Source organism: Hermetia illucens, chromosome 3 (genome assembly GCF_905115235.1).
Source record: "Hermetia illucens chromosome 3, iHerIll2.2.curated.20191125, whole genome shotgun sequence".
NCBI classification, from domain to species: Eukaryota; Metazoa; Arthropoda; class Insecta; order Diptera; family Stratiomyidae; genus Hermetia; species Hermetia illucens.
In genome coordinates this window covers 101,130,996-101,158,717 of record NC_051851.1, presented here as the reverse complement: position 1 = coordinate 101,158,717, position 27,722 = coordinate 101,130,996, and the positions used below count along the sequence as shown (strand labels likewise).

General features: G+C 41.0%; 1 protein-coding gene and 1 non-coding gene across 2 annotated transcripts in view; one reads left to right on the top strand and one right to left on the bottom strand.

The window, feature by feature from the left end:
* The first annotated feature begins 245 nt into the window (after positions 1-245).
* Positions 246-27,722, top strand: part of LOC119652743 (lysyl oxidase homolog 3B) — a 53,081-nt gene continuing 25,604 nt past the window's right edge. The window contains exon 1 of the mRNA XM_038057042.1: positions 246-765. Coding sequence (XP_037912970.1) covers positions 588-765 — 178 coding nt within the window. The 5' untranslated portion in view covers positions 246-587. The remainder of the gene's footprint in view (positions 766-27,722) is intronic.
* Trnaf-gaa lies at positions 10,713-10,785 on the bottom strand. Its single transcript has one exon. It is a non-coding gene; the product is annotated as a tRNA-Phe (tRNA).

The window sequence follows — 27,722 nt, the reverse complement described above, 5'->3', positions numbered from 1 at the left end:
CAGATGGCGGCTTCGAGAGCTTTGAAGAAAGATTTTCTTCTCTTCGCTAGCAACAATATGTGGAGCGGGCTTATTTGCATTAGACCCTTGTAACATGGCACGCAAATCGGCAGTCTGAAACCATTATTGATGAGCATGTGTGCAACCTCAGTGGGAGCGCGCTAATTTTCCAACACTAGACGTGATCCATGACATGGACACCACATTGTGGTCTAATGTTGATAATTTCAAGACCGCAGTGACAAGCTAGATCGGCTGGGTAAGATGATGTTGATGGTGGTGATGATGTCAAGACACGCCTCGAAATTTCCTTATCAGATCAGTGATTCTTTTCCGATCGAATCGATCCGCATATGTGGAAAATACTGAGTCTGCAAACAATAAATCTACAGCAGTCGGTGCTCGGCGATTATGTGGGTTAAAACCGCGTAACTTGACGGTTTTGCGAGTATTTTGAAACAGAATCTTTTGGTGACCGGTTCACATCCCTGTAATATGTTCTGCTAAGAAGTGGAAAACTGCTGCCAGTGAAAACCCTCGAAGGACTGTTGTTTAGAGTGTAAAAAGTGCTATACTACCTCGCCGCAATGAGAACCGTTGTGAACTTTATACTTTTGCTTGCTTGCTTTCAACATTCGACTGCTACTCACAGGACATTACAGGATGCCAGAAATGAGCGGTCAAAGCTGATGAACAAGTATATTAAGACACTGAAGAAGGAAGAGGGTGCAATAAAGCTGGTGGGAGGACGACATGACTATGAAGGTGAGTATTGTATTGTATGTTACATGAACCATGAAGAATATTTATATATGATCACGTAAGACGGCATATGGTCGCTTTGGAATACATTGGAAAAACTACTTCCAGATGTGTACGTGAAGGTACTAGGAAGGAAGAACTACTTCCAGATGTGTAACTCTATAAATATCAACTGACTATTTCTTCATCCTATACATATTTCCTCGATTGAGTGATCATTGAAAACATACAGATAGGCATGCGTATCCAAAAGGCCATAATATGCGTAATTTTTGACTCATCCAAACTATACTATTCCCATTTTTGTTCAGGTGCCTATTAAATTTGTAGTTCGAGACAGCACCGATAAAGACTTGTTCCGGTATCTATATTTAGGTGCCAAGATTATTACCGTATATAGGACTGGAATAATATATGGAAATTTTCCTTAAATATTGACACATTTTACGTCACTTCAGAAATGGTCGTTATAGACATGAGTAGGAAAGGTCTTCGTAGTTCAACTGACATCTAATTTATCTTTTCATTAAGAAAAATCTATTTGGGCCTCATGCTACGAAGACAAATTTATAATTAAAGATTGAATGAATGATTGATTCTGTTTTAATTAGGGACAAATCTAGTATATTTGATGGCATATATCGATGTTTCGGGAGCCAATTTTCTTTTCAAATAGTTCTGGGGGCAGTCAGGGAAAACAGGTAAAAGTAAAAGGTATTTCTGCTCTTTTCAGCATTACAAAAAAACATTATCCGAAGTTCTGTAACTGTGTTACAACCAAACTATATATATTCGAAACTTTAAATGGAACAAGTCGGATCGGAAATCGGAAGTTCGGCGCTCCAGGTACCAAAGGTTTTGTTGATCTTTTATGTAATAATATTTGGGTACGCCATGGTTTCAATTATCCACAGCTCGTAGTGTATATCCATTTAACATACCCGATATTCAATTGGAGGTGGTAATGACATTTTATCTCTTATGGAGTAACAATTTGACGCAAAAGAAGCAACTTTAACCTACCTCAACTTTGTTAATAATAGTAGGATTTCCACCATTTTATTTGATACTTCACATCACTTCACTGAGGGAAAAAAATGTACGCCCCCCTTTCGCATATATGGGGACCTCCGCCCCTCCCGAATTCAACGTAAAATGATATAACTCACTGTCAATAGGTATAACCAATTCTTAGAAAAGTGCGTGTGCCAGTCAAACAGACAAGAAGACAGTAAACCAATTTTAATAAGGTTTTGTTATCAACAAAACCTTAAAAATGGGTGCAATTTAACTAAATCAATTGCAACTGCAAATGACGCACATATACCGATTTCCGGACTTAGGCCGTCAACATTATTTATAACGTATTTTTTTTATAACGTATTTTTGTTTGTTTTTCCAGCCAAGATTAAAAACAAATTACAAAAATAATAACAAATTTTAGGAACGAAAATAAGTACCTATTTTTAAAAAATTCATTTTATTAACTTCATTCGTTTAAATATCCGATCCGGCACTCGGGTCAACTGGTAGTAACATTTTGGTTGTTTCAGTGCAAAATCAAAATCAAAATCAAATTTGAGAGTAAAAACACATCCACCTCCTCCTTCTTCCTTCCTCATGGAACCACCGTAAAGTATTAATTCGACCAGGCCTTCCGCTCTTCGTGCTGCTTTCCCAAGTTCCGCCTGAATATTTTTGATTGCGGATTTTACAGCGCACCGGTTCGCTCACGAATTCAGCATTTCCTCGACGGTTATCTGAGGCCTTGTGTTGATTTTCATACCGTCTCCCATGCTCCTCTGCTCTGTGGAAAATCTTGCACAAAAGAAACCTGAATCGGTACAGGTACTTACTGTAATCAAGGTGTAGTGTAGTAATGTGTGTGTAGTTAATCTCGCCGTGTCATTGTTGAATTCACCCCTCAATATGGAGAATCAGTATCCAACAACCCTTCTGTGAATCATCCCACCGTTGCTGCCACTTTTCCAGCGATGCCGCTTTTCAGTATTCTGTACCCTTTTCAAGTAGATTCATTCTCCTTTTCTTGAACACGTATCGTGTCTCACTTGCCAGAATTTACATCGGGAGCAGACACTACCTGGCCTCAGATTGTCCTGAAGATACTGCACACCCTTAGTGTCACTAAGCGGTAAGTCCTTACCCTCTTCCTATTACTCTCACACTCTACGGTTTTCTCCCAGATCAGTAATGTAATGTGAACTACTCTAGCCACAACTAATCTGCGGCTGTGTCTTGAGCTTCCAATGTTACGCACCATCCATACTAATGATAGACTAGTACTTGCCGCTTTCTCGCAGACATAATCTAGGTATCCTTTGGAATTGATCTTCGATTCAATCATCACCCTCGATAACCAGTTTTAAAGTGATGATGTAGCCACCAACAAGAATACTAGTCGTATTTCTTTTCCTATGATTTTTCATCAAGATTTATTCCACAAGGTCAAATTGAACCATATCCAAGGGTACTTTTATGATGCTGACAATTCGCAAAGATAACCGCGGGTGAATCATCCGCGGAACCGATTATTTTGATCTCCTTTGGCACAAGACGGATAAGGACTCCATTGCACATCACGTTCCCCAAGAGAGAACTCAACACTGTACCATGCGGTACTCCTCTTGTGACGATATTCTGCTTAGGTCGCTCATACATATCGCACGAAGGTGACCTTTTGGAGAGGTAAATTTTGAGTAGCTTAGTCAAGTAATTAGGAGCACCCGTTTTAACCAATGAGCTTTTTAAATCATTTCAAGCCGGCTGAATTGGAAGCATTTTTGCCGTTCAGTGTTACCAGAGCATAGCATTTAGGGGCGTACATCGCATCTCGAGCCAGTTTCAAAACCACGGCTACTGTGTCCATCGTTGAATGAGCTTGATAAAAACACCACTGTGGTCCAATGACCGCATAACAGGAAGAAGTGTATTGTAGATGCCCCGTTCTCTCTTTCCTACCGTGTTTATCAAGCAAATGGGGCGGTATGATTATGGATATCCCGATTGTTCATTGGACTTCGGTAGCAAAACTATTGTAGTTTTTGCATTTTCCATCGAGCGAGCAAAACTTCTACTATGCATGTCTCAAATACGCTGTTTGCCCCCTAATCTTTTTCATAATAACCCTGTTCCCCAAAGGTTTAGTCTGCCTCCGTGCAAAACTCCTTAAAGCATTCTCGCTAGCTGGTACATACAGTTTGCTTAAGGTTATCGCGAAGGTTCGCATAAACTTCCCGTTTCTCGCCGAAGTATACTTTTCCTTTAGGTCGTTGGCAGGTCCTTCTTTCTCGGAAGCATGTAACCAGCAACTAGGGGATTTTTGCCGGACCAAATTCAAAGAATCTAAAACAGCGTTTGAAGCCTGCTCTCAGAGTCGGCAAACGACTCAGCCTATTTTCACTTAACCAACTGATAGTAACTTGACCGCTGCTACAGCCGATCAGGTGATAGTTGCCTTAAAAATAAAACTCGTTCCTTAAGGTAAGTGAACAATTTTCTTATATATATTTTCTTTCAGTGGGGATTTCTTACCCTGCAGTTTCATACTTAGAGTTGCATAATTATTGTATCCTAATTTAATTTAAAAAGCTTCCCAGAAATTAGTTGGAAGAGTTGCAAATGGGCGTTTCCCAAATCAGTGTTTAGCCAAATCTCTGCAGTTTGGTTGTCTATAAACCGAATTTCACAGGGGTCAAGCGCGGCATACTTACCTTCTTTTAGTAATTCCACATGGTACATTATATGACCTTATTTTATCATATGTTTCGCTACATGTAACCTGATGTGTTGTCTAGCACGACGCTTAACTAATTCTGCCTCCTTTAGATGCCCTCTTACTCGGGCCTGAACCAACCTTTTCTGTTCGTTTATGTATGCTTTGGGGTAACTGTTAGACCTCATACGGTATATCCCACTCTTTTCATTGTGTGTGTGTGTCCTCAATTTTTAATTGGTATGTTACCTACTGAGAATCTAAGAAAATTGCGCTTTATTACGATTGAAACAAAAGTTGATTATCTACAACTTTTCCATCTGCAGCTACCCCCGGGCAAATCGTAACTCATTATGTAAGCTAGTATATGCAGTATATAATACGAAAAAACATAGTATGGTTAAAGGAGGCAATAGTATAACAAAATGTTTCATGAATTTGAAAGCAATGTAAAATTTCCTCACAAAATGGTCAATTTTTAAAATTCCAGGATTAGTATTAAACAAGCCGTAATAATGGAAGCTGAACGTTTCGGGTATAAAGGTTTTGTGTGTTTTGTAAACAGCTGAAAATTCAAAATATTTGTTGATATGTCTCCAAACTCCAACTCCGTCGAGTTCAGTTTATATGATGATGAGGTCATGTGGTCGGCGACCACATATTATCACCAAATTTCGTGACGATAGCTCCAGCCTCCAGATCTCGTGTGGCAGACGCGCAGACAGATTAAACCGACCTGTCATGAAATATCGATTCTTACCTCAAATATCCAAAATCATCAGAATCACTTTAAAACATCAGGTAAATAACGCACAATTTCACTTTGGTGTAATATAGGGTGATTCACTTAGACCTTTTTTTAATGACATGAAACCTTACTTTATGGTCAAAATGTTATTACGATTGGTAAGAACCGTCTATAACATTTACTTTTTAAAATCTATCTCGTTTAAATTTTGACCACGAATACGCTACGTTTAAACAAAGTGATATGTCACGAATAATGCGAGTAATGCTTATTTTCAAAGCGTTAATTGAGCTGAATTTTCAATGGTCCGAAGGAGTAATTTTGCACGATTTAGGCGGCCAATTTACTAAACCAAAACGTGAAATCAAACACCCACCAAAAAGATTTTTCAATAGGTTCATCGTTTCTTACTCTGCATGACAAGTAGGGCCCTAGCGTTAAAACCTTACTAGTATTCCGGGTGCCAATTTCAATTGAGTTGGTTCGTTATTGGGCTCAATTGACAGTTGCGTTCTGTCGGGGCTGATTTTTAAACAAGTCGGAATACCGGAAGCTCGCGCTTCAGCTATAAAGGTTTTGTGTTCGTCTTGTGTAAGAAACTTCAACGCACATTTTTCTATCCGTACATAGCTACAAATCCGACATATTCCTTCATATTTTTCCAAACTACAAGACGTACGTACATATTACAGCCATAGATATTATGCTCACCCTAAAGAAACACATCTCTGTTTGGAGTAATTGGTATTCATATACAAGTGACTAAAAAACTAAAACAAAATAATTATTTGCGACCCCATTCATAAGAACTCATTTCGATCTGGTATTGATGAATTGATATGTGATGATGACGTCATACAGGTTCCAGAGTGTACGAAATTCACAAAAAATGGCAAAGTTTCACACCCTATAACTTTGTTAGTAATAGTTGGATTTTCTTCAAACCTGACCTGACCAACTTGAGCATTATGTTCTTTGTTACACCCATATCAAATTTGAAAATTCTGGGATTAACATAAGGGGGGTTGCCGGGTAAATTTCTAAAATGTGGAAATATACTATTATTAACTTTATTTGTGCAGATATCGGAACCGGATATATTTTGAGGCCTAGATTTCGTAGAGATGCACCACTGTGATTTTTTTCAGATTTTTTGGTTGGATAGGTTGTGAGAACGAGACCTGTTTCACTTGTTGGGGATCACATTTTGAACCCTCACTCCCCTATGTTTCACCTAATATCAAATATGGAACCAGTTTCGAAAAGTACTAATTGAGCCCTTTAGTTTGATACCCCACATGCCCACATTTTATGAAAAAAAATTTTGCACCCTTCATTCACAGTGAAGGAGCGTATAAAAGGAGCAACCCTGTCGGGGCTTATAGGGAGCAGAGTCCCGATCCGGAGGAATTACCCTTCACCCAGCTTGGGGCAAAAATAGTTGAGCTGTCCGAGTTTATCAAGGACAAGCATAACGTGCACCAAGCCATAAAAAATATGGTTAGGGCTATTAGAGTCCTCTATAATAGATCGCAGATGGAGGAAAGGAATAATAAAGATACGCCGAACCCCGCTGTGCCAACAGTATCACAAGCGACCCAAGTGACACCTAACCGTACTGTTATCGAACCACAGCGAAATAAAAGAGTACGTGAAAAAGAGAGGGATCCTATAAATAATCAGCAGGCGCCTAAGAGAAAAAAAGGTGGACAGGACATTCTAAAAACCAGCACCAATAGCTCAGAAGGAGAAAAGCGTACAGCGAATGAAGGAAAGTCGACCAGCGTTGCGAAGCCCAAGAAGAACGAAAACGAAGGATGGACTAAAGTTACCAACAAAAAAGCGAAACGAAAAGCAAAAGTCCGAACTCGCCCAGATGCAATTGTTATCTCCAGTAAGGGCAATCTGTCCTACGCGGAGATACTCAAAAAGGTCAAAGCTGATCCCGACCTAAAAGATCTGAGCGGAAATGTGAACAGAATCCGAAGAACCCAGAAAGGAGATCTCATGTTCGAGCTGAAAAGATCCAGCGGTGGCAAAACTGATGACTTTCGCACTCAAGTGAAAAACTCACTTGGGGAGAATGCTGCAGTGCGTGCCCAAAAACATGAGATCTATATACAATGTAAGGATATCGATGAAGTTACATCGAAAGGAGAAATTTGTACTGCTCTGAAGGAGCAATTCAAGTTGCAAGACCTTACAGAGGAGTCTGTTGTGGGCCTACGAAAAGCCTATGGTGGCACTCAAACGGCCACAATACGAGTACCAGCGGAGGCAGCGCAGATGTTGTTAGCTGCCGGAAAGGTTCGGATTGGATGGGTTGTCTGCCGTTTAAGAGAACAAACCTCACTAACGAGGTGCTTTAAATGCCTCATGTTTGGGCATTCGCGAAGACATGCACCAGCAGTATTGATCGGTCCCATCGATGCAGAAGGCGTGGGGAGAAAGGCCCTATTGCCAGAGAGTGCAATAGGGACCCCAAATGCCTATTATGCGAAGCAAAAGAGGGACAGGATAACCGGCACATTGCCGGAAGTGGCAAATGTCCCGAATTTAGGAAGGCGCTCACTGCAATGAGAAAATGAGGTTTATTCAAATAAACCTCAATCATTGCAGGTTCGCTCAGGATTTACTTGATCAGACCACGTTCGAATCTGAGATGGAAGTTGCCATCATAAGAGAACCGTATAGAAACCGTCACGGTCGCATATGGGTCACAGATTCGACGGTGGAGCGGCGATATGGGCTTGCGGTCGACAGGCCATACAATGTACTGCAAGTCAGGCAGCCAGTGGCTTTGTGTGGGCTACGCCCCACCAAGTTTGACACTGCCTGAATTCGAGCAAATGCTTGATAATCTTGTTCTCGACGCAACGGGACGAAGTCCAAAGGTGATTGCTGGTGATTTCAATGCTTGGGCCCTAGAGTGGGGTAGCAGAGAATCAAATGCTAGGCGGCGCAGTTTATTAGAAACTTTTGCGCAGATGGACCTGGTCTTGGCTAATGAAGGTGCTGTAAATACCTTTCAGAAAGGGGGGTCAGGCTCGGTTGTAGGCCTGACCTTGGTCAGCCCTGCGCTGGCACATGGTATATCCTGGTGCGTCAGCGAACGTTACACCCACAGCGATCACCAGGCAACCTTCTTTGAGACATGTGTCGAGTCACAGGGCAAAGAGCTATCATGCCCGAAACCGAAAAATATTTCAGGCTGGTCTGCAAAATCTTTGGATGAGCAGACTTTCATGGAGGTGTGGTTAGATCAACCTGATAAGGCAGGCGCCTCTACGGAAAGAGCCGTCCATCTAGCTCAATGCATCGCCAAAGCATGTGACATGTCCATTCCTAAGAGGTGCTCATTCGCCAGTAGAAGACCAAACTACTGGTGGAATGATGAACTGACCGGCCTTCGATCAGCCTGCCACCGAGCCAGAAGAGCGGCTCATAGAGCGGTAGGTAGAGTCGATCAGGGGCAAAAAGAGGGCGCTTATAAAGCAGCCCGCAAAACCCTCAAGCCAGATCCAGCGAAGCAAGAGAAAATGCTTTAAGGAGCTCTGCTCAGAAGCGGACATAAACCCGTGGGGGAGTGCTTATAGAATCATGATGGGACGATTCAGAGGCCGTTTCTCTCCGCAGATCACGTGCCCCACCCTCTTGCTGAAAATCATCCAGGGGTTATTCCCCCAGCAAGAGCAGAGCACCGACATATTCCAACCACCTCCGAATGTGGCGGCAATTCCTCCAGTCACCAGAGACGAACTGCTGGAGATTTGCGGAAGAATAGGAGACAATAAAGCACCGGGTCTGGACGGAGTACCGAGTAAGACCCTTAAGCTTGCCGTGAAATCCAGGCCGGACATGTTCGCTGAGTTGTTCGAAGCGTGCATGTCCGAGGGAATATTTCCAGCGGTATGGAAGCGGCAGAAGTTGGTGGTATCTCGCCGCAATTGTGGATAGTTATTTAACTGAAAGGAGACTTTGGTACGACAATGATGACGGACTGCAGGAGTACGTCGTTTCCGCGGGTGTCCCGCAGGGCTCTGTATTGGGCCCACTACTGTGGAACATCATGTACAACGATGTACTTAATCTTCCCCTTCCGGAGGAAGCCACTGTGTTGGGTTACGCTGACGACATTGCACTGGTTGTTGTCGCAAAGCATCTCGAAGATGCTGAGTTATACTCAAGGGAAGCAATCAGCGCTGTTAAAAGTTGGCTAAAGAGCTCAGGTCTGACACTGGCGGAGGAAAAAAACAGAAGCGGTCCTCATCACGAAGCGTCGGAAGAGAAACTATGCCTGTATAAGAATCGGGAATCATATCATCACTTCCAAGCCGACCATCAAATACTTGGGGGTGGTGATAGACAGGAAGCTCAGTTATAAGCAACACGTGCAGTATGTTTGCGATAGATCGTCTACTGCTAGTATGGCCCTGGCAAGGATGATGCCGAATGTGGGAAGGCCACGGCATACCTCTAGGTTGCTTATAGCCAGGGTGGTGACCTCAATCACGCTCTATGCGACCCCAGTGTGGAGGGAGGCACTGCAGATGTCAGTTAACACTAACAAACTAACTGCAGTATACAAGTAGGACAGCCTTGAGGGTATGCTCTGCCTTCAGGACTGTCTCAGATGATGCAGCATTCATCATCTCTGGAATGATGCCGATTGACATCTTGGCAGATGAGATGGCGAATATATACAATGCGAAGCCAACCTCTCCCTTATTGAGAGGGAGAGATCCATAAATAGATGGCAAGAGCGGTGGGAACGCTCGGGAAAGGGTCGGTGGACTCACAGGCTCATTCCTGCCATCAAGGAGTGGTTGGAGAGACGACACGGTGAGATTAATTATAATCTCACCCAGTTTCTCACGGGACATGGAGGATATCTCCAATACCTTCACAGGTTTAAATTGGAGACCTCACCCGACTGTCCAAGTTGCGATGGAGTCCCAGAGGACCCAGAGCATGTATTCTTCCACTGCCCGAGATTTGTGGAAGAAAGGAGGAATCTAGAGGAGACTCTAGGAGAGGTGCTTGTACCAGAAAATCTGGTGCTGAAAATGCTAGCACATCAAGAGAATTGGGATGCGGTCAACTCCATGATCGCATCTATTCAACATAAATTGCGAAAGGCAGAGGAAAGGAGAAAAGCGCGGTCACGTGCGCCGCGTGTGGAAGAAAGGTGACAAAGCTAGAGTGAGCTGACTCCGCCCCGTGATGTAATACCTTATGGTGGTTCCGCGGAGCAGGGAGGGAGTCGGGGGTGGTTTTAGTGGGTAAAAATCCCACACGCTGGTGTGTCCAGACCAGTGTCTTTTGAAGATTTCCACTTCCTCAAAGAAAAAAAAAGACAGACAGACATACAGACGGACAGACAGGCATCGAATCGATTCTAATAAGGTTTTGTTTCACACAAAACCTTAAAAAGAATAAAATACAACCACTTCGTTCTGATAAAAATACTGCCGAAACCCGGGATTGAACCGGGGACCTTTAGATCTTCAGTCTAACGCTCTCCCAACTGAGCTATTTCGGCGGTAGACCCCACCTTCCGTAGTCTACACCGGCAGTTTTTACTCGAGCCTTATCTATAATAATAATCGCCAATAATAACGTTAATAAAATCGCAAATAAACTGTTATCTGCAGCAACCAACTTTTGAAACTGCTATCTAAAGTTAAAATTATTGCTCATTCATTATGACTTGTTCAAAGAAAGGCTTAATAAAATAAATTCAATGCTTGCTTACTTGTCTGCTATGAATTTTGCTAGGAGTGATTCGTACTTAATTAGGGGACAAGATAGGATTGTTGTGTTTCAATTTAAATCATAATCATAATACAGGAAAATAGGTAAAAGTGCAGAAAACAAGAGCAGAAAAAAAGGCAGAATGCTCAGTGGTTCAGGCACACTATATCTAATAGATGTACATTAGATACCGATAATATAAGATGTATATGTGTAAATTAAACGCAATTATAAAAAAAACAACGGGTTTTCCAGCAAAAAAGTCAAAACAAGCGGGCCACAGAACAGTGGGTACGACTAATTAGGAGAAGAAGAAGCTTGCTTGCGAAGAAACTCGGAGAAACCTTAAACCAGTTATACAGCGCAGCACCCAGCTCTGCTCCAGATAACTCTGTATAGAAGCGAATATTATCTCCAAGGAGGCACCTATAGGGTAGTAAAAGGAAAATTCAAAGGTCAAGCACTTCCGAAGTTGCAGTTTCTGATCTCTTCCTAAAGGGGGTCAGGCTTGCAACAGCCTTCAGGGGCCCTTTGAAATGTTAGTATGATAATATCCGTAGAATACCTTAAAATCCTAAACTGACTGATAAGTCTAGACCGGACCTATTTATGCAGTTATTTGGGGCAAATTTGATGGATCGCATTTCTCCTGATCTATCCTATACTGCCGAAATCATGAAAACCTCCTGGCGAACCATCACCCCACAGACCTTTATGTCTATTCCTATTACTTTTGTAGAAAATTGAGGATGACATCAAACTAGTTGTCGACCTTCCTGAATATGCAATACATGGGAAACGTTTTACGAACTAGTATTCTACTGTGATTACCTCTCATGTGCACAATACATTCTGCTCGGTCAATTAGAATCTCCAGTTACTTGCTCATCGACGGACTTCGAATCGATTCACGACTTTGAGAAATCAGGTCGTGGCCGAGGCACGGATTGGAGGCCTCAGCATATTCATGTTCATGTGTGGTATGTGAAAAAAGATCCCTGCTGCCCGGACACCATGAGCCTGGGAACGCACAGCAAAAGAAGGCGAAGATTCTTGGGAATGAGGACATGGGTGTTGCTATACGACTAAGTGTGGTGATATCCAGAGAAATCATCACAAACATAAAGGTTAGTCAAATTAACCTGCAACATGTCAAAACTTTTTCCCATCTACTGGCAGCAAGGCTGGCAAAGTTACAAGTAAGAGAGCCATGGGTTCGCTTTAACAAAATCTGTGGTATTATATCGGTAAAAGTGGCTGGGATCTTTTTCAATGAGGGATACTCAAGACCGAAAGCCTGCGTTCCGATGTTAAAATTGTTAGAGAGATATGCTGAGATATTTCTGCTCCCGGGAACTAGTTGCGGTCAGCTTACACTACCAGGTTGATGGTAAGAGAATAAACGTCATAGTTGCCTCTGGTTACTTACACTATGATTCTTTATGTCCTCCGCCGAAGCAAGAACTAAGGGACCTAGAAGTGTATGCAGAATCAAGTGATATTGAACTCTTATTTAGAATTTAGTCTGACTATTGCAAGCAAATCGTCCGTAATATAAAAACGGAATCGTAGGAAAACAGATTGGACAAAGTTCAATGAATTTCTTAACAACAGAGTGGAGTTTTGTAGTTGACTAGGGACTTTTTTGGCGATAGAAGGGCTTTGAAGGGTCTTGTCCTGTTTCGCGAGGCCAATGCGGTAAAGTGGTTCCATGGTGGAACCGAGAACTTCTGAGCAATAAGAGTGAAGAGTGGTTAAACTTTCGGGATTCACAGCGCGAATATAAGAGGCACATAATACGTTCGAAGCGAGACTCCTTTAGAGCATATTGTGGGGAACTGCGGCTTCTGGGGAGTATGTTGATCAACTCATTACTATATGAACTGCAAAATCTACCAATACAAGCTCAAACGTATGCTGTTGACGTGGCTGTGCTAGTTGTTGGTCGAGATCTTGGAAAAGTGTGCAGAAATACATAACGCGTCGTTGATGTAATTGACAGTTGGTGCTTCAGGTGTGGACGCTCAAATAAAACCACAATGGTATTATTTACAAAAAGGAGGAAATGAACGATCTTTGCCTTTCTGAAATGAGTAGAACAACCCTTCAACTCTCCGGAGAAGTGAAATATCTGGGAATTATTATAGGCAAGAAGCTTCTTTGGAACAACCATATTGAGGTAAAGATGAAACGAGGTCTCAGAGCTCTCGGCTGTGTAGGCCGACCTTTGCCTCAACATGGGGACTTAGGCCTCAGGTAGTAATGTGTATATAGATCATTAGGCCGATGGTCCCTTATGGATTCGTGGTGTGATGGGTTAAGATAAAGCAAAAGAGTTTTCGCTGTAAATTAGCTATACTGCAAAGAACTGTGTTTCTAATACCAGCGCGATGAGCACGACATCCGGCACTCCAACAATTGGAGTGCCATTAGCATTGGCTAATACTGTTGTTAAAACTTGGGAAGAAGCTTCCAATAATGGCAGGTGGCAGAGCCTTAATGCTGCTGAACACCCAAACTTTTCCTGTTAGAACCAAACAAAAATCTTGCAGTTTATCCTGCCGAAAAGCTGGAAGACTTGTAGGGTTATTGAGGGTATTTTGACTAATTCAATAGCTGGGCATATATTCTGAATAGGAATTCTTCAAGATGGTAAGTGCACTAAGTGTACTAAACTGCAGGTAGAAATTGCTAGTCGTTTAGAAGCTATGATGTGTACATATTAGCTTTCCCAGTTAATTCCCAAGTGTGGCTATTTCCTATTAGATATACTACGGTTTACCTAGTAGGGCCCTCAAGCTGGCTGTAAACTCAAAAACTAGCATATTTTATCTATTGCGTAAAAATACTCCATGGTTTTTAAATGATTCCCGGAAAGTAAACGAATCGAAACATGTGTAGACAAAAACTGAATTGATTTTAATAATGAAATATTTTGGTTTTATTTCACACGAAACCTTAAATATTTTGTGGTTGGAAATGTTTTACTAAAATTATATGGCAAAAACCGGTAAATATTTTGATACCCTTAAGGGGGTCATCCCGTGTGTCGGATCCGAGGAATCGATTTTTTTTTCATATCAATTGTATCTAGATATAGTGTAGAATACTCGGAGTCGTTCGGAAATTATTGTGTTGAACACGTGGTAAGTCAGATGCCAGATTTATGCCGATCGCCGTAATAAAGCTCATATTTATCGGTCCAAATGACGTTCGAATGACTTCGTCAAATGGACAAGAATTGAAGCCAAGGCCGTATATGTATTTCTTCAAGAAACCTAAGGTTTATGGGCTAGGTATAGCAGATTAATGATCAGTTAAGGTTTTATGGCTGAAAATAGCATTTTACTTTTTAAATGCGTTTTTCTCGAAACTGCATGTTGAAAATCGGCTGCCAACATAGCCCAAAATCTATCCAAAGAAATTATTTGAAATTTTCAGGACTTAATCATAACATATTTCTACGGTCCCCAAATTAGGATAAATGGGATTTTTTCAGTAGTTTTTTTTTATTAATTGAAGAGGTCGTAAAAAACACGGAAATTCAAAAAAACAGTATATCAAGGCACCAGAACTTTAGTTTTTAATATTTTTTAATAATCCTAGTTTGCGGACTGTAGTTGAGTCTGTACGTTAAAATGCCGTTTACTTTTTTTTTTCTTTAAGATGATCACAGCGCCCTCTAGCGTGGCAGCAGAAAAACACCTTTTTGTGGAGATGGGTGTATAAATTGCTCTGTATTTCAATAATGAACTTTGCGATCAGGCTGAAAAAATTACTATGCACGCTCAAGATATTAGTAAATCCATGGTATAAAATTTGTATTTGTATCTTTCTCCAGTTATTTATAAAAAAAGCCAAAAAAAACGGCCTTCACACGGGATGACCCCCTTAAGAAAATTTGCTATTAGTGTAGGCGAGTATTTCCTAATCTAACGAAAACATTTCGAAGTTATGCCTGGCAACGGAATTTTGTCAATGAGTCAAAGAAAAGTTTGATTATAGAGAGGTGAGCCAGATTGGAATGATTATGAAAACTATTACTGGTCGTTTGTCTTTCATCTAATGTGGGCTGTATCGGAACAGTAATGATAAAAAGCCTCAACCAGAATCAACTTTTTAATAAGAAAACCAGTCACGAGCTGTGAATTAAAACTGGACAATTAATATTATATTATACTAGTTGAAGCCGGCTGAAAAACTGCGGATTTTCTTTATGTACTGGAGAAAGAAAAGAAATCAGAAGATACACTTGTCTTCGCACTTTGTCCCCACGTACTCGTGGAAGGCAATCAAACTCGAGTCTGAAATGGGACTCATCTGAAGCGGCTCTTGCCACAAAGCTTACCGGGGGTTATCTGATACAGACGGGACCCGGATGGCCGTTTGACCCATATGTTTCAGAAAAATCCTTGGAGTTTGTGCTCTCGGCCGCTTATTTGCGATTACCACCCTTGTGGGAGTTTCAAGGTGATTGTGCCTACATCGTGAGCAGAGTTCCTTGTACCCTACAAGGAAGCACAGTATAAATCGGGTGCCGTATCCCTTAGTTGCGGCAGAGGTATTGGACAAGGCTTTCATGCACTCAGTACATAATAAACCACTAGCGCTGTACCAGACTCGGCGGCATTTTGATTTTGTTCTCTAAATCAATCCGTGTCTGAACAGGATCGTAGGATTATGTCTATACAGCAGGCATTTACCTTAAATTATGCAACTCGGTTTTCCGATATTTCAGCAGTTCTTGAAGTAGAAGCCAGTGTTCAATTTTGTGTGTGCAATTTCCAATAATTTTCAGAATTATTCGTCATGATGACTGGTTACAAGTTGTATAGGCTATTTGCCATTAAAAAGCACATATATAGAATTTGATTTCTCGCAACGTCATCTAGTGGCAAGCAATAACGACGTGGATTGGACCGAAATATTTACCACGGGAAAATACATATATACATACATCTTCATATTCATGGCGATCGGTTGAACGGTTTCGGAGTATATCGATTACAAACGGATATATTCACCACGAACTTGCATTTTTAAGGTTTTGTGTGAAATAAAACCTTCTTAGAATCGACTCAACGTTTGCCTTTCTGTCTGCCTGATACTATCGGTTTAATCGGAAACGGCTGAACCCATTGTCACAAATTTTGATGAGGATGTGTGGTCTGTGAATCCCTTTACACATGGCAAGGGACGCCGTTTTCTGTTGAGTATGGGGGGGGGCTCCCCTATATGCGAAAGAAGGGCGCACAATATTTTTCACTGAATTTGGCCGTATGTAGTATCAAATGGGAAGTTTCAATTAGTACTTTAGTAGAAACTAGTTCAATTTTTGGTTTTGGGCGGAACATAGGGGAGCTCAAAATGTCAGACCCGAAAATTGAAATAGGACTCGTTCTCAGAACCTATCTAACCGAAAAATCTGAAAAAGCCACAATCTGTATGAAATCTAGGCGTCAAAATACATCCCACTCCGATATCTTCTCAAATGAAGTTAATAAACTTCCCTTAGGGAGAACCACATTAGAAGGCCTTTTTCGCGTCCTTTTTTTCACACTATACATTATACTAGTCATATTCCGAACAACTTTTGAGAATTTTGTTGAAAAGTTTTAAATAAAAATTAAAAAGTTACGCCACAATATTCCGCTGAAGATCGTAACTAGAGTACTTCAACTGCGTGACGTGTACTGCCTAAAATTTTTATCTGAAACCAAAAACCTTTTCATTTTACATCACTAGCTTATTTTCTAGGAATATGAACCTCAATGCACCTGAAAATAATTAAAATCAAAAATTTTGCAAGTGTTGAAAAAAATATTTCAATTTTCACCATTTTTAACGTTTTGTGCTGAACAAAACCCTTCACCCCGAGTTTCCTCTAGGTTCCTCCTTTCTTTCACGAACCTAGGACATTGAAAGAATACGTGCGCTGTCTCCTCTGGGACCCTGTCGCAGTTTGGACAATTATATAAAGTGTCCAATTTAAACCTGTACAGGTATTAAATCAACTTGTAAGTCCAGCGACCCTTTTCTGACTAGTCCCATTGCTGTTCCCATCTGCTTATGGATCTCTCCCTTTCGGCTTTTTTTACCTGCGATAAAGGAGTGATGGACCTGGTGTTACAAATGCTCATCATCTCGGTTGGCAGGATGTCAATCGGCATCATTCGCGAGATGATGAACGCTGCATCATCTTGGGGGTACCAAATGAAAACGCTCGAATAGTACTTTGTGAAACTGGTCTTATTTCCGATATTGGGTAAAACATAGGGGAGATAGGGCTTAAAACGCATACCACAAAAGCGAAACAAGTCATTCTCAGAACCTATCCAACCGAACAATCTGAAAAAAATCACTTTGATGCATCTATGTGAAATCTAGACCTCAAAATACATCCCGTTCCGATATCTGCACAAAGAAACTAATAGTATATTACCATGTTTTAGAAATTTACCGGAAAATCCCCTTTAATTCATCTTAGAAATGCAAAATTTTGCACCAGCATAGACTATCACTAGAGGACTTAATTCTGAAAAGTCTGAAGGCAATGCAACTATTATTAACAAATTCAAATTTTTACCTCCTACAAAATTTCGCATTTCAGATAAATTTATTGCATCCTAAGACGTGTATGACGTGATCATTACGCTTTAGTTTTCCTTTTTTTAGTTATTTACATATCAGTGTCAATTACTCTAGGGAGACATGTGCGGGTACTAAAGTGGAAACGCGTGAAGATCCATCAGATCAATTTATCAATGCAGTCATAGACAATGTTGGTTTATTTAGGATGAACACATTTATGTCGTTGATATGTGTATCCTAGAGTTTATAAAAATATTGTCGAATAATTTGTATTCTCAGTTACAAATATACGAATGTAAAACATGCATAGAGAGTTGCTCACCTAAATCCGGGTCCAAACCGGACGCGCTGCTCTGCGCCGAACGAAATGGACGCGCTGCGCAGCGCTGAGCAATAAATTAAGACGACAATCAGCGTAACATTGTGCGATCGCGTGCACTAACGAACACGATCCAGTCGATGTCGGTACATGAAAGAGTTGCGCAGAGCGGCGCCGTGTAGCGCAGCGCGCTCGGTGTGGACCCGGCTTGAGATGAACACAAAACCTTTTATCTGAAGTGTCGAGCTTCCGGTATTCCGACTTTGAAATATGAAATCATCCCAAATGTTGGTCCATATTCTTGGTAATTTTGCAAACCTCCAAATTTCATAATGGTCGATTTATTACTTTTCGAGCTAGAATTACCGCAAATGTGAGAATCGTCATTCTGAAAAAAAAAGCGATTGAAAAAAATTGTTTGAAAAATCCGAAAGGGATATGAAGAAATTTAACACTTTTAACTATAAATAAAATATTGCAACAACAAGTACTACCAGATTTTGTAATATCAAAACCGCTTCCTATCTCTATTGGTGTTCATCAAGGAAGCACCCTCTCACCAATTCTCTTTGTTCTTGTTATGGACACTGTCACACGGAACATCCAATGTCCACCGTCCTATATACTGCTTTATGTAGATGATGTTTTCCTAGCGTCTACTAGAAAAAATGATCTCGAACAACTTGCCCAAAAATAGAATGATCGCCTCATGCATTACAATCTCAGATTCAATCTCAATAAAATTCCGTATGAATGTGGATGATCCAGCCTGGAAAGTCTACAAGGGCGATATTTATGGTAGAAAAGGAAGACGAGGCAGACCTGAGATGGAGCGATGGCATAGGTCAAGACGCCAGACAGTTTTAAGGGCTATCGAATTGGTGGAGCTCGGCGCAAAACCGGGGTGTCTGAAGTTCCTTATTAGAGCCGACCTAGATTGGATACCGGTTGTTGCGTCGTTGATGATGATCCATTTTGTATTCGTGTTCATATACATACATTTGTGTATGGTTCATAAATTTTATATTATAAACAAGTCGGGAAACCGGAAGCTGGGCGCTTCAGGTACGAAAGGTTTTGTGTATTTCTTAGTACGTAGCACGTAATAAATGCATATATTATGTGAGAATATTCACTTTCGGATGATATTGACATTCATAGTCTTGAATTTGCAAGGAAGCGACAACTTTGACGTATTATAACTTTGTTAGTAATAGTGCTATTTCAACCAAACTTGGTGAGATCATGCTCTATGGTATATCCTATATTATTGCGAAATTTCATGGTGCTAACGTGAACTTAAGGGGGGTTTTGCAGCCAATTACTAAAAATTATGGTAATATACTATTATTAACTTTATTTGTACAGATATCAGTATGGAAGGTATTTCGGAGCCCAGGCACCATATAGTGGCAGCCTCCTGATTTTTTTCAGATTTTTCGGTTTGGTAGTTTCTGAGAATGGCCCCCTTAAAGGAATGGTCACTTTCAACCCCCCGCACTCCCCACCTTTCCAACAAATGTCAAAACTAAGACCGGCTTCGAAAAGTACTAACCGAGACCTTTAATTTGATACCCCACATGACTATATTTGATGCAAAAAAAATGTACACCCCCCTTTTGCATGTATGGCGACCCCTCCTTAAATTCGACGTAAAAGGATGTAACTCACTGTATGCGTGAGCGTTCACAGTTCCCATCTTTCTACCAAATTTGGTGTCAATCGCTATAACCGTTTCCGAGAAAAATGCGTGTGACGGACAGACAGACAGACAGACAGACAGACAGACAGACAGACGGACAGACAGACAGACAGACAGACAGACAGACGGTAAACCGATTTTAATAAGGTTTTGTGTTTACACAAAACCTTAAAAAATACCATTTTTTCGATTCACTGTCTATCTGTCTATTTCTTACAAGTACTTTTTTCCAAAACGGCTACACCAATTAAAGCGAAATTGGGGGACATATGGGAATTGTGAAGTCCCACGCATTCAGTAATATAAAGTTAGGTGGAGTTTTTAGGGGAGCTCCCCATACATGTAAAGGAGGGTGTAACCATTTTTTTCACCGTATGTTGTCATCTAAAAGGCCCCGATGAGTACTTTCCGAAACTGATACCAGTTTTGACATAGATTGCAAAGTTCGCGAGTAAGGAACCAACATGTGCACACTCAAAGTGAGACAGGGTCATTTTCCGAAACTACCCAACAAAAAAATCTGAAAAAAAAGGGTAAACGCATCACCCTTATTTTTCTAAATTTTTGGGTTGGGTAGTTTCCGAAAATGAATGAAAATGAAATCAAGGCCTGAAAATATGTCCCATTCCGGTATCTGCCCAAATAAACTTATAATAGTATATTAGCAACTTTTTGAAATCGCTTGGAATACTCCCCTTTTGCTCATTTTAGGAGTACCAAACACACCAGGTACTCATTCAGCCACGATACAAATCCCTTTATCACCAGTGAGATTTGGACCACGATCGTCTGCTACGGAAACCTAGTGCTCTTCCCACTGAGCCATCCGAACTTTAAAAAATATAAAGGTAGATAGGACCCGTGTTTTTGATGAGTATTTTGAGGACCATACCATACCATACCCCACCAACCCTAAGAACTTAGTCTCTTGTTATCAGAGCACTTTGCAAGAAAATGGATACTAAGAATATTCGTTCGGATCTTACCAAGGAGCACACTCAGTTGAAATGTTCGATCGTCAATTTCGTTATAGAGAAGGACAGGGTTCTCTACAAGAAGAGGAGAAGCCTTCACTCCCTATGGAGTACCAATCGGGGCTGTTGCCTTCTCAGGAGCTCAATGTGGTTTTCAAAGTGAAGTATATCCTTCACTAGAAAATCACTCTTTTCACTCTTTACATGAAAAATTTACTGAAAATCGAAAATAAAGCTAACGGTATTTATAAAACCTTGCTTTCTTCGATTAATTGCTTTAATATAATAATTAGGGAACTCGTGGCGATATTCCATAACAATAAATTTCTCTGCAAATACATAACATGCAAAATATAAATATGTTAAAGCGGAAACACAAAACTCGCGACGTCGTTCTCACAAAGAACTGGTAACCCATTTGCAGTGATGGTCGAAAAGCGAAAGTCTTTGCAGAATCATCGCACCTATAATTTCGACTGTTGAACCAATATTTAAAGATTTCATTTCCGTAAAGTTCCAAGAAGTCATCGAGCCAAACAGATATGTGTCTGCACACTAAATATTGGTACTTTCACTGAAAAGAGTGAGGAACCCGCAAGCGTCTTTCGGAAGAGGTGCGTTGATATTTGCGCTCTATAAGGAACTCAATGATCTGGTGGCTGGTGGCCCATGCACGAAATATGGTGTTGCTATTGCCAGCGCTGAGGATATTTCTGGCGCCATTAAAGAAGTCAGTAATAGTGCAATTTCTGCTAAACACTAAAGAATATCTTTCTCTATAATATACCCTATATCACTGCCAAAGGGGGTTCCCAGGCAATTTCTAAACAAGTCGGGAAACCGGAAGCTGGGCGCTTCAGGTATGAAAGGTTTTGTTTGTTTCTTCTGTGAGTATATTTAAGTGTAGAACTATTCCATTTGTACGTAGCCCGTTATGTATTTGCATTTAGCATGTCTGACTACCCACTTTAGTGTGATATTGATATTTAGTTGCAATAAATTTACCCGGTAAAGTCAATTTTGACCTACTGTAACTTTGTTGCTAATAGTATGATTTTGATCAAACTTGGGGATAATATGCTTCATATTATATTTTACGCTACTACCAACTTTTATAACTCTGAGATAAACTTAAGGGGGTTCTACTTAATTTCCCCAAAAATATGATAATATACTATTATATTATTAACTTAATTTGAACAGATATCGATGTGGGGAGTATTTTGAGGCCTGGGCACCATATAGAGGCAGCTTCATGAATTTTTTCAGATTTTTCGGTTGAGTGGTTTCTGAGAATGGGTCCGTTAAAGAAATCATCACTTTCCACCACTCCCCGCCTTTTTAACAAATCTCAAAACTAAGATCGGCTTCGAAAAGTACTAATCGAGACCTTTTATTTGATATCTCACATGACTACATTCGGTGAAAAAAAAATGTACACCCTCCTTTTACATGTATGGGGACCAGAAAAACAGGATTTGATGACATCGTAGCTGAGTTTTGGAAAGCGAGAAGCTGGGAGCTAACACTTTGGGTCAGTGAGTTCTTCAACACCATCTAACTGACGAGAAAATGTGTTCCAATATAGAAAAGGAAAGGCAGTCCAGCAGAATGTTTAAATTACCGGCTAATTCGACTGTTGTTTTATATCATGCGCATTTTTGAATGCATTCTCGATAGATATCTTCTTAACATAGTTCAATTAAATTTGAACCAAGCCTGGTTTATCAGGAGTTACTGAACTACTGACAGAATTCACGTTGCGCGGGAAAATACCGTGAGAAACATTGACCTCTCTGCATTGTATATTTGGATTTAGAAAAGGTGTGTCATTCAAACTCATCTGCTGATCTCGAGCAGTTTGTACAAAAGTGGAACAACCGCTTCACGCCATCGGGTCTCAAACGGATTCTGAAGAAAATAGAATTTCTGACTGCCGATCCCAATACAATAGGCACTAAGTGACAGCGGCCTATCTGGAACTGATCGATTTAAATATCTCGGATTAATGTTATATTCTGAGAATGCGACCCATGACACTTTAAGATGCCGCATTTTGGGTCTTCGCTTCCTTATCTTTCAGCTGATATTGAAAGCTAGATAGGTTCGAGAAACTACTAACTGAACTGTTTCATTTGGTAAGAAAGAAGAAAAGGGTTACACCTTCTTTCACATGTATAGGGAACTCCTCTTAAATTGATGCCATTCATTGCACACAAAACTTTCCAAATCGATTATTACATTTTTTAAAGGAAAAGAAAATTTTCTCAGATTAGTGTGCCTACTTTTCCATAAGTATGTCTAGGTTTTCAGACTTAGGCGCGTACTTTCAGAAGCCTGCTAGACGCTTAAAGCCTTATACAAACATTATCCTTGTGTTTTTATAAGGGTAGTATGTGCTCCTAAGCAGCAAGCTTATTTCAATAACATACTTCACACGCTCCAGTTAGCATAAATCACAGATGCGAACTTGACGTCCCAGAGATGTTCAACAATTATAGCCACCATTATCGCTAAAAATTGCTCCTTGCTAGAGTTTTTTTCCCAGTAGAGCAACTATCGACAAGGGTCATAAACTAATTGTGTTGCACTCATATAACCGTTAACAGCGGATGTATTTCTGTGGAGTGGAAAGTGCTTAACGAGCACATCCTTGATTCTGTAATGACTGCTTTTGCCGTCCATTAGCTATGCAAAGTGAATAATAGGCCATCTCCGCAGATGTATAAAGTCAGTGGAAAATCCTTCACTGAAGGCAGTGGGGAATGTACGAGTACATTAAGAGTTCTATACCAACAAACACTTCTTTGCCAATGGTTAATGGCTGCAAGAAAAACGAACAACAAATATAGGTGAACGGGAATCAGAGTTGAGGATTCTGTTGACTCGAAACATTCTAAAGTAACTCCAAATATGCTGGGGCGTAAAATTTCAGTTTATTTGAAACATTATAGATAATACAGTTTGAAAACTACGGAAAACGCAACTCATCTGAATAACTTTTGCCCCATTCTTCATGACACACTTGCACTAAGAAAGCGATCCACAAGGCTTGGCCACAACCCAATTTACTTTACTTAAGAACAAAAATGGAGATAGTTTTATTAGGTGTTGTCTCTAAAAAACGCCCCATACGCCCAGAACATCATTGGCCCATACCAAAGTGGATTCACTCCAGGCAAATCAGCAACAGATCAGATTTTCTCTCTGCGGCAAGCGATGGAAAAACTGTTGGAATATGGACAACAGTTGCACCATCTGTTCATCGACTTTAAAGCCGCCTATGATAGCATAGCCAGGGTAAGACTGTACACGGCCATGAAAGAATTCAGTATCCCGACGAAATTAATAAGACTGACTAGGCTGACCCTGACCAATGTGCGAGGCCAGATACAAGCAGCAGGATCACTCTCAAGACCATTCGACATCAACAACGGTCTACGACAAGGGGATGCCCTATCATGTGTCCCCTTTAACCTGGCCTTCGAAAAACTGATCCGTGATGCTGAAGTAAATGCAAGAGGTACGATCCTCTTTAAGTCCACCCAACTACTGGCCTATGCTGACGATATCGGCATCATGGGAAGAACCACCCGAGACGTACAAACTGCCTTCATCCAGATCGAGCAGGCGGCCATTGGGGCGAGATCTTGGGCCGCATATCAATGAAGGCAAGACAAAATATATGGTGGCGACGTCAGCACCGAGGACGAATCAACCAACAACATCAAACCACACTGGTCAAACAGGAAGAATAAGGATAGGAAAATACAACTTTGAGACCGTTGACAATTTCTCCTATCTAGGGTCGAAAATCACAACCGATAACAGCTACGATGATGAAATCCGCGCACGATTGTTGTCAGCCAACAGAGCCTACTTCAGCTTACAAAGACTGTTCCGCTCGAAACGTCTCAGCATAGGGTCAAAGCTCTTACTGTACAAGACTATGATCTTGCCAGTCCTCATGTATTCCTCGGAAATTCGTTCAAGAGAAGAATCCTCCGAAGAATTTTTGGCCCCCTACATGAGGACGGACGATTCCGTAGCCTACACAATGACGAAATCTATGAGCGATACCATGACCGTCTGGTTATGGATAAAATCCGGCTCAATAGGTTACGGTGGGCGGGTCACTTAATCCGCATGGATGAGGATGATCCCACCCGGAAAGTCTATAAGGGCAATATCTATGGTAGAAAAAGAAGACGAGGCAGACCCTGCCTGAGATGGAGCGATGGCGTGGGCCAGGACGCCAGACAGCTTTTAGGGATATCGAATTGGTGGACCTCGGCGCAAAACCGGCATGTCTGGAGTTCTTTATTAAGGCAGGCCTAGACCGGATACTGGTTGATGATGATGAAAAGAAATTTATCTCAAGCGCTTACAACCCATCGATAGGTTTGACTGTAAGTAAGTAGCCGATCCATGAAGTCGTCCTAGTAAAGCCTGTCCGCCATGTTTGTCCGTTGAGAACGCACTAACGCACTTGCAAGCATGTGGTCTGCAAAATGAAGCCAAACGTTTGTGAAGGTTTGCAGTTTGAGGCAAGTGCCAACGGTATGGATCCAGCATTAGGTTTTAGATATTCAGCTGCGTCCTCTTTAACGCCACTCTCTGGTCATGGTGAGTTGTGGCACAGATCCTGCATAACATCTTCTTTTCCAAGCACGAGCTGAAATTGTCGCGTCTTTAGATTAAGGAAAGCAACGTTAAGAAGACAATGTTCTCCACTATGTTTGTCAATGGTATGTAGTGCTTTAGTTCTTGACAAAGGTACTTGGTCGATAATGATTTCAACGGTGTAGCGAATGCGTTCCCAATTTTTCATGGTGCGAACTGCCTTTTATCTTCCATAATTGATCGGTCTTGTTGCAAAATTTCCATAGCCATTGTATTCTACTCTACCTTTTCGCTTCTTGCAGAGGTCAGTCGAAATGTCGCCAAGTCCTTTGCTTGATGGCTCCTACAATTTCTGTGATTCTGATTGTTGCTGGGAAAATTTTTATATTGGTATCCGTTCACTGTCACTGACTTTTGCTGCGATACCGTCCTTTTCATTAAAACAACAGAATCTTGATATTTTGCTTGCGTTGGCATTGACTTTAACTGGCCGATGTACTAGAGTTCAGTTATCGTAGGCCACTTTGTGATGGATGGCACGGGTTCCAATAATCATCATCATCGTGACTACCTTTTTCTCAAGGACCTTTTTTTTTGTAACATTGTTGCTTCAGAACCAAATATCATGGTTGATGTAGCACCCGGCGGGATTAGAAACTCGTGGATCATATGCTAGGTTCGATTCTAAATTTGTTGTGTCCAGTGATCCTAGGTTCGATTCTATATTTATTGTGTTCTTTTGCATTGGAATTTGCAGTGATTTTGACTTCTCGAAACAACGTCACTTACTATACATAATACAACATCGCAAATACATTAAATGCTTCTTCTTTACTTTTGCTTGAGGTGTAGTCAGAACAATTTATCACTCAAGTTTCATTCGAATTAATGTTGATTCCCTTTAGGTCAGTTTAGGGTATTGGAGTTTCGAGCGCCATTTTCATTGCGGGTTAAGCTAGTGCCATACGTGCTGCATCCCACTGCCACGTTTGTCGATGAGAAAACCGAGGGTTAGTTTTATTGATTAATTTGCGCGGTTCAAATCTCACTGGTGGCAGTGGGATTTGTATCGTGATCTGACGTCGGATACCAATCGACTGAGCTTTGAATGAGTACTTGAGTCAAATCAGGGTAATAATCTCGGGCGAGCGCAATGCTGACCACATTGCTTCCTATAGGGTTCTGTACCCCTGTAGTGTACCGTTACGGTTTTGAATGAAGTGCTCTAACACACTTATCTTATCGGATGGCCCTGATCCAATATGGATTGTTGCGCCGACGATTATTATATTATTATTAGGTTGTTGCACATGAAATGGCCGATTTGGTACTAAAATTTAAAACGACTGTGAAGCTTACCAAAATTTATTTAATTTATCAAAATAGGTGCCAGTCGATTCAAAACACTTCTCCCAGCGAGATTCAAGGGCATGTAGTTTCGTAGAAGTCCAACTGTCGGGTGTTGATAAACTCGTCAAAGGCAATTTTGATTGCCTCTTCATTACTAAATTGTTTTTCCGCCAAAAAATGATCCAAATGTTTAAAAAAGTGTTAGTCGGTTGGCGAAAGGTCCGGTGAATATGGTAGATGAGGCAGAGTCTCATACTACAATTCGTTCAACTTTTGAACCATTATTCTGGATACGTGAGGTCGTGCATTGTCCTGAAGGAGTATCACAACATCTCTGTTGACTAATCTCGGCCGTTGAATACTCAATTTTTGGGGAATTTCCTGGAGTTGGGCATAGTATTTCCGGGCATTTATCGTTTCTTCAGGGCCAAAAAAGAATAGTGGATAACTCCAGCTGTAGACCACCAAACAGTCACCATTACCTTCTTCGGATGGAGGCTCGGTTTCGGCATATGCTTCGGTGGTTCATCAGCATCTAGCCATTGTGCTGCTAATATCCACTTTTCATCACATATCACTATTCAGTGCAAAAAGGGATCGCTTCTGTTGCGGGAGAGTAAAGAACTGCAAATTTCCATTCGAAGCGCCATGTTCGTTGTCAATCGATGGTCCTGGATGTCCACGTGGCCCATTTTGAAGGTTTACGTCGCCTGAATAGAATTCTGCGAACCACCGCCGTGCGGTTCCTTCGCTTACCGTATCAGCTCCAAATGCGCTGTTAATGTTCTTGGTCACCTCAACTGCTTTATGACCGAGTTTGACTCGTACAGAAAAAGTATACGTTCTTGGCTCTTTTCCATCCTTGTTTTCCTTTCTATTCCCTGTTATCACAACGATGGTCAAAACCGAAATGACTCCTTGATTAAATGTAGGAATATTTATACTTCATCGGCCATTTCATGTGCAACAGCCTAATAATTTGCTAATTTGGTGGTGCCTATGAAATTTATCATAACAGTTCGTTGTATTATGCCAAATGATTTGTCAAAAATAGACATTCGAGCAAAATAACCAAATAGCAGAAGGGCTAATAAAAATATCCCAGCTATCAGAAAAATTGGCGCCGGACTCTGTTCAGTGGAAATTGCTCATAGTGTCAACCCTCC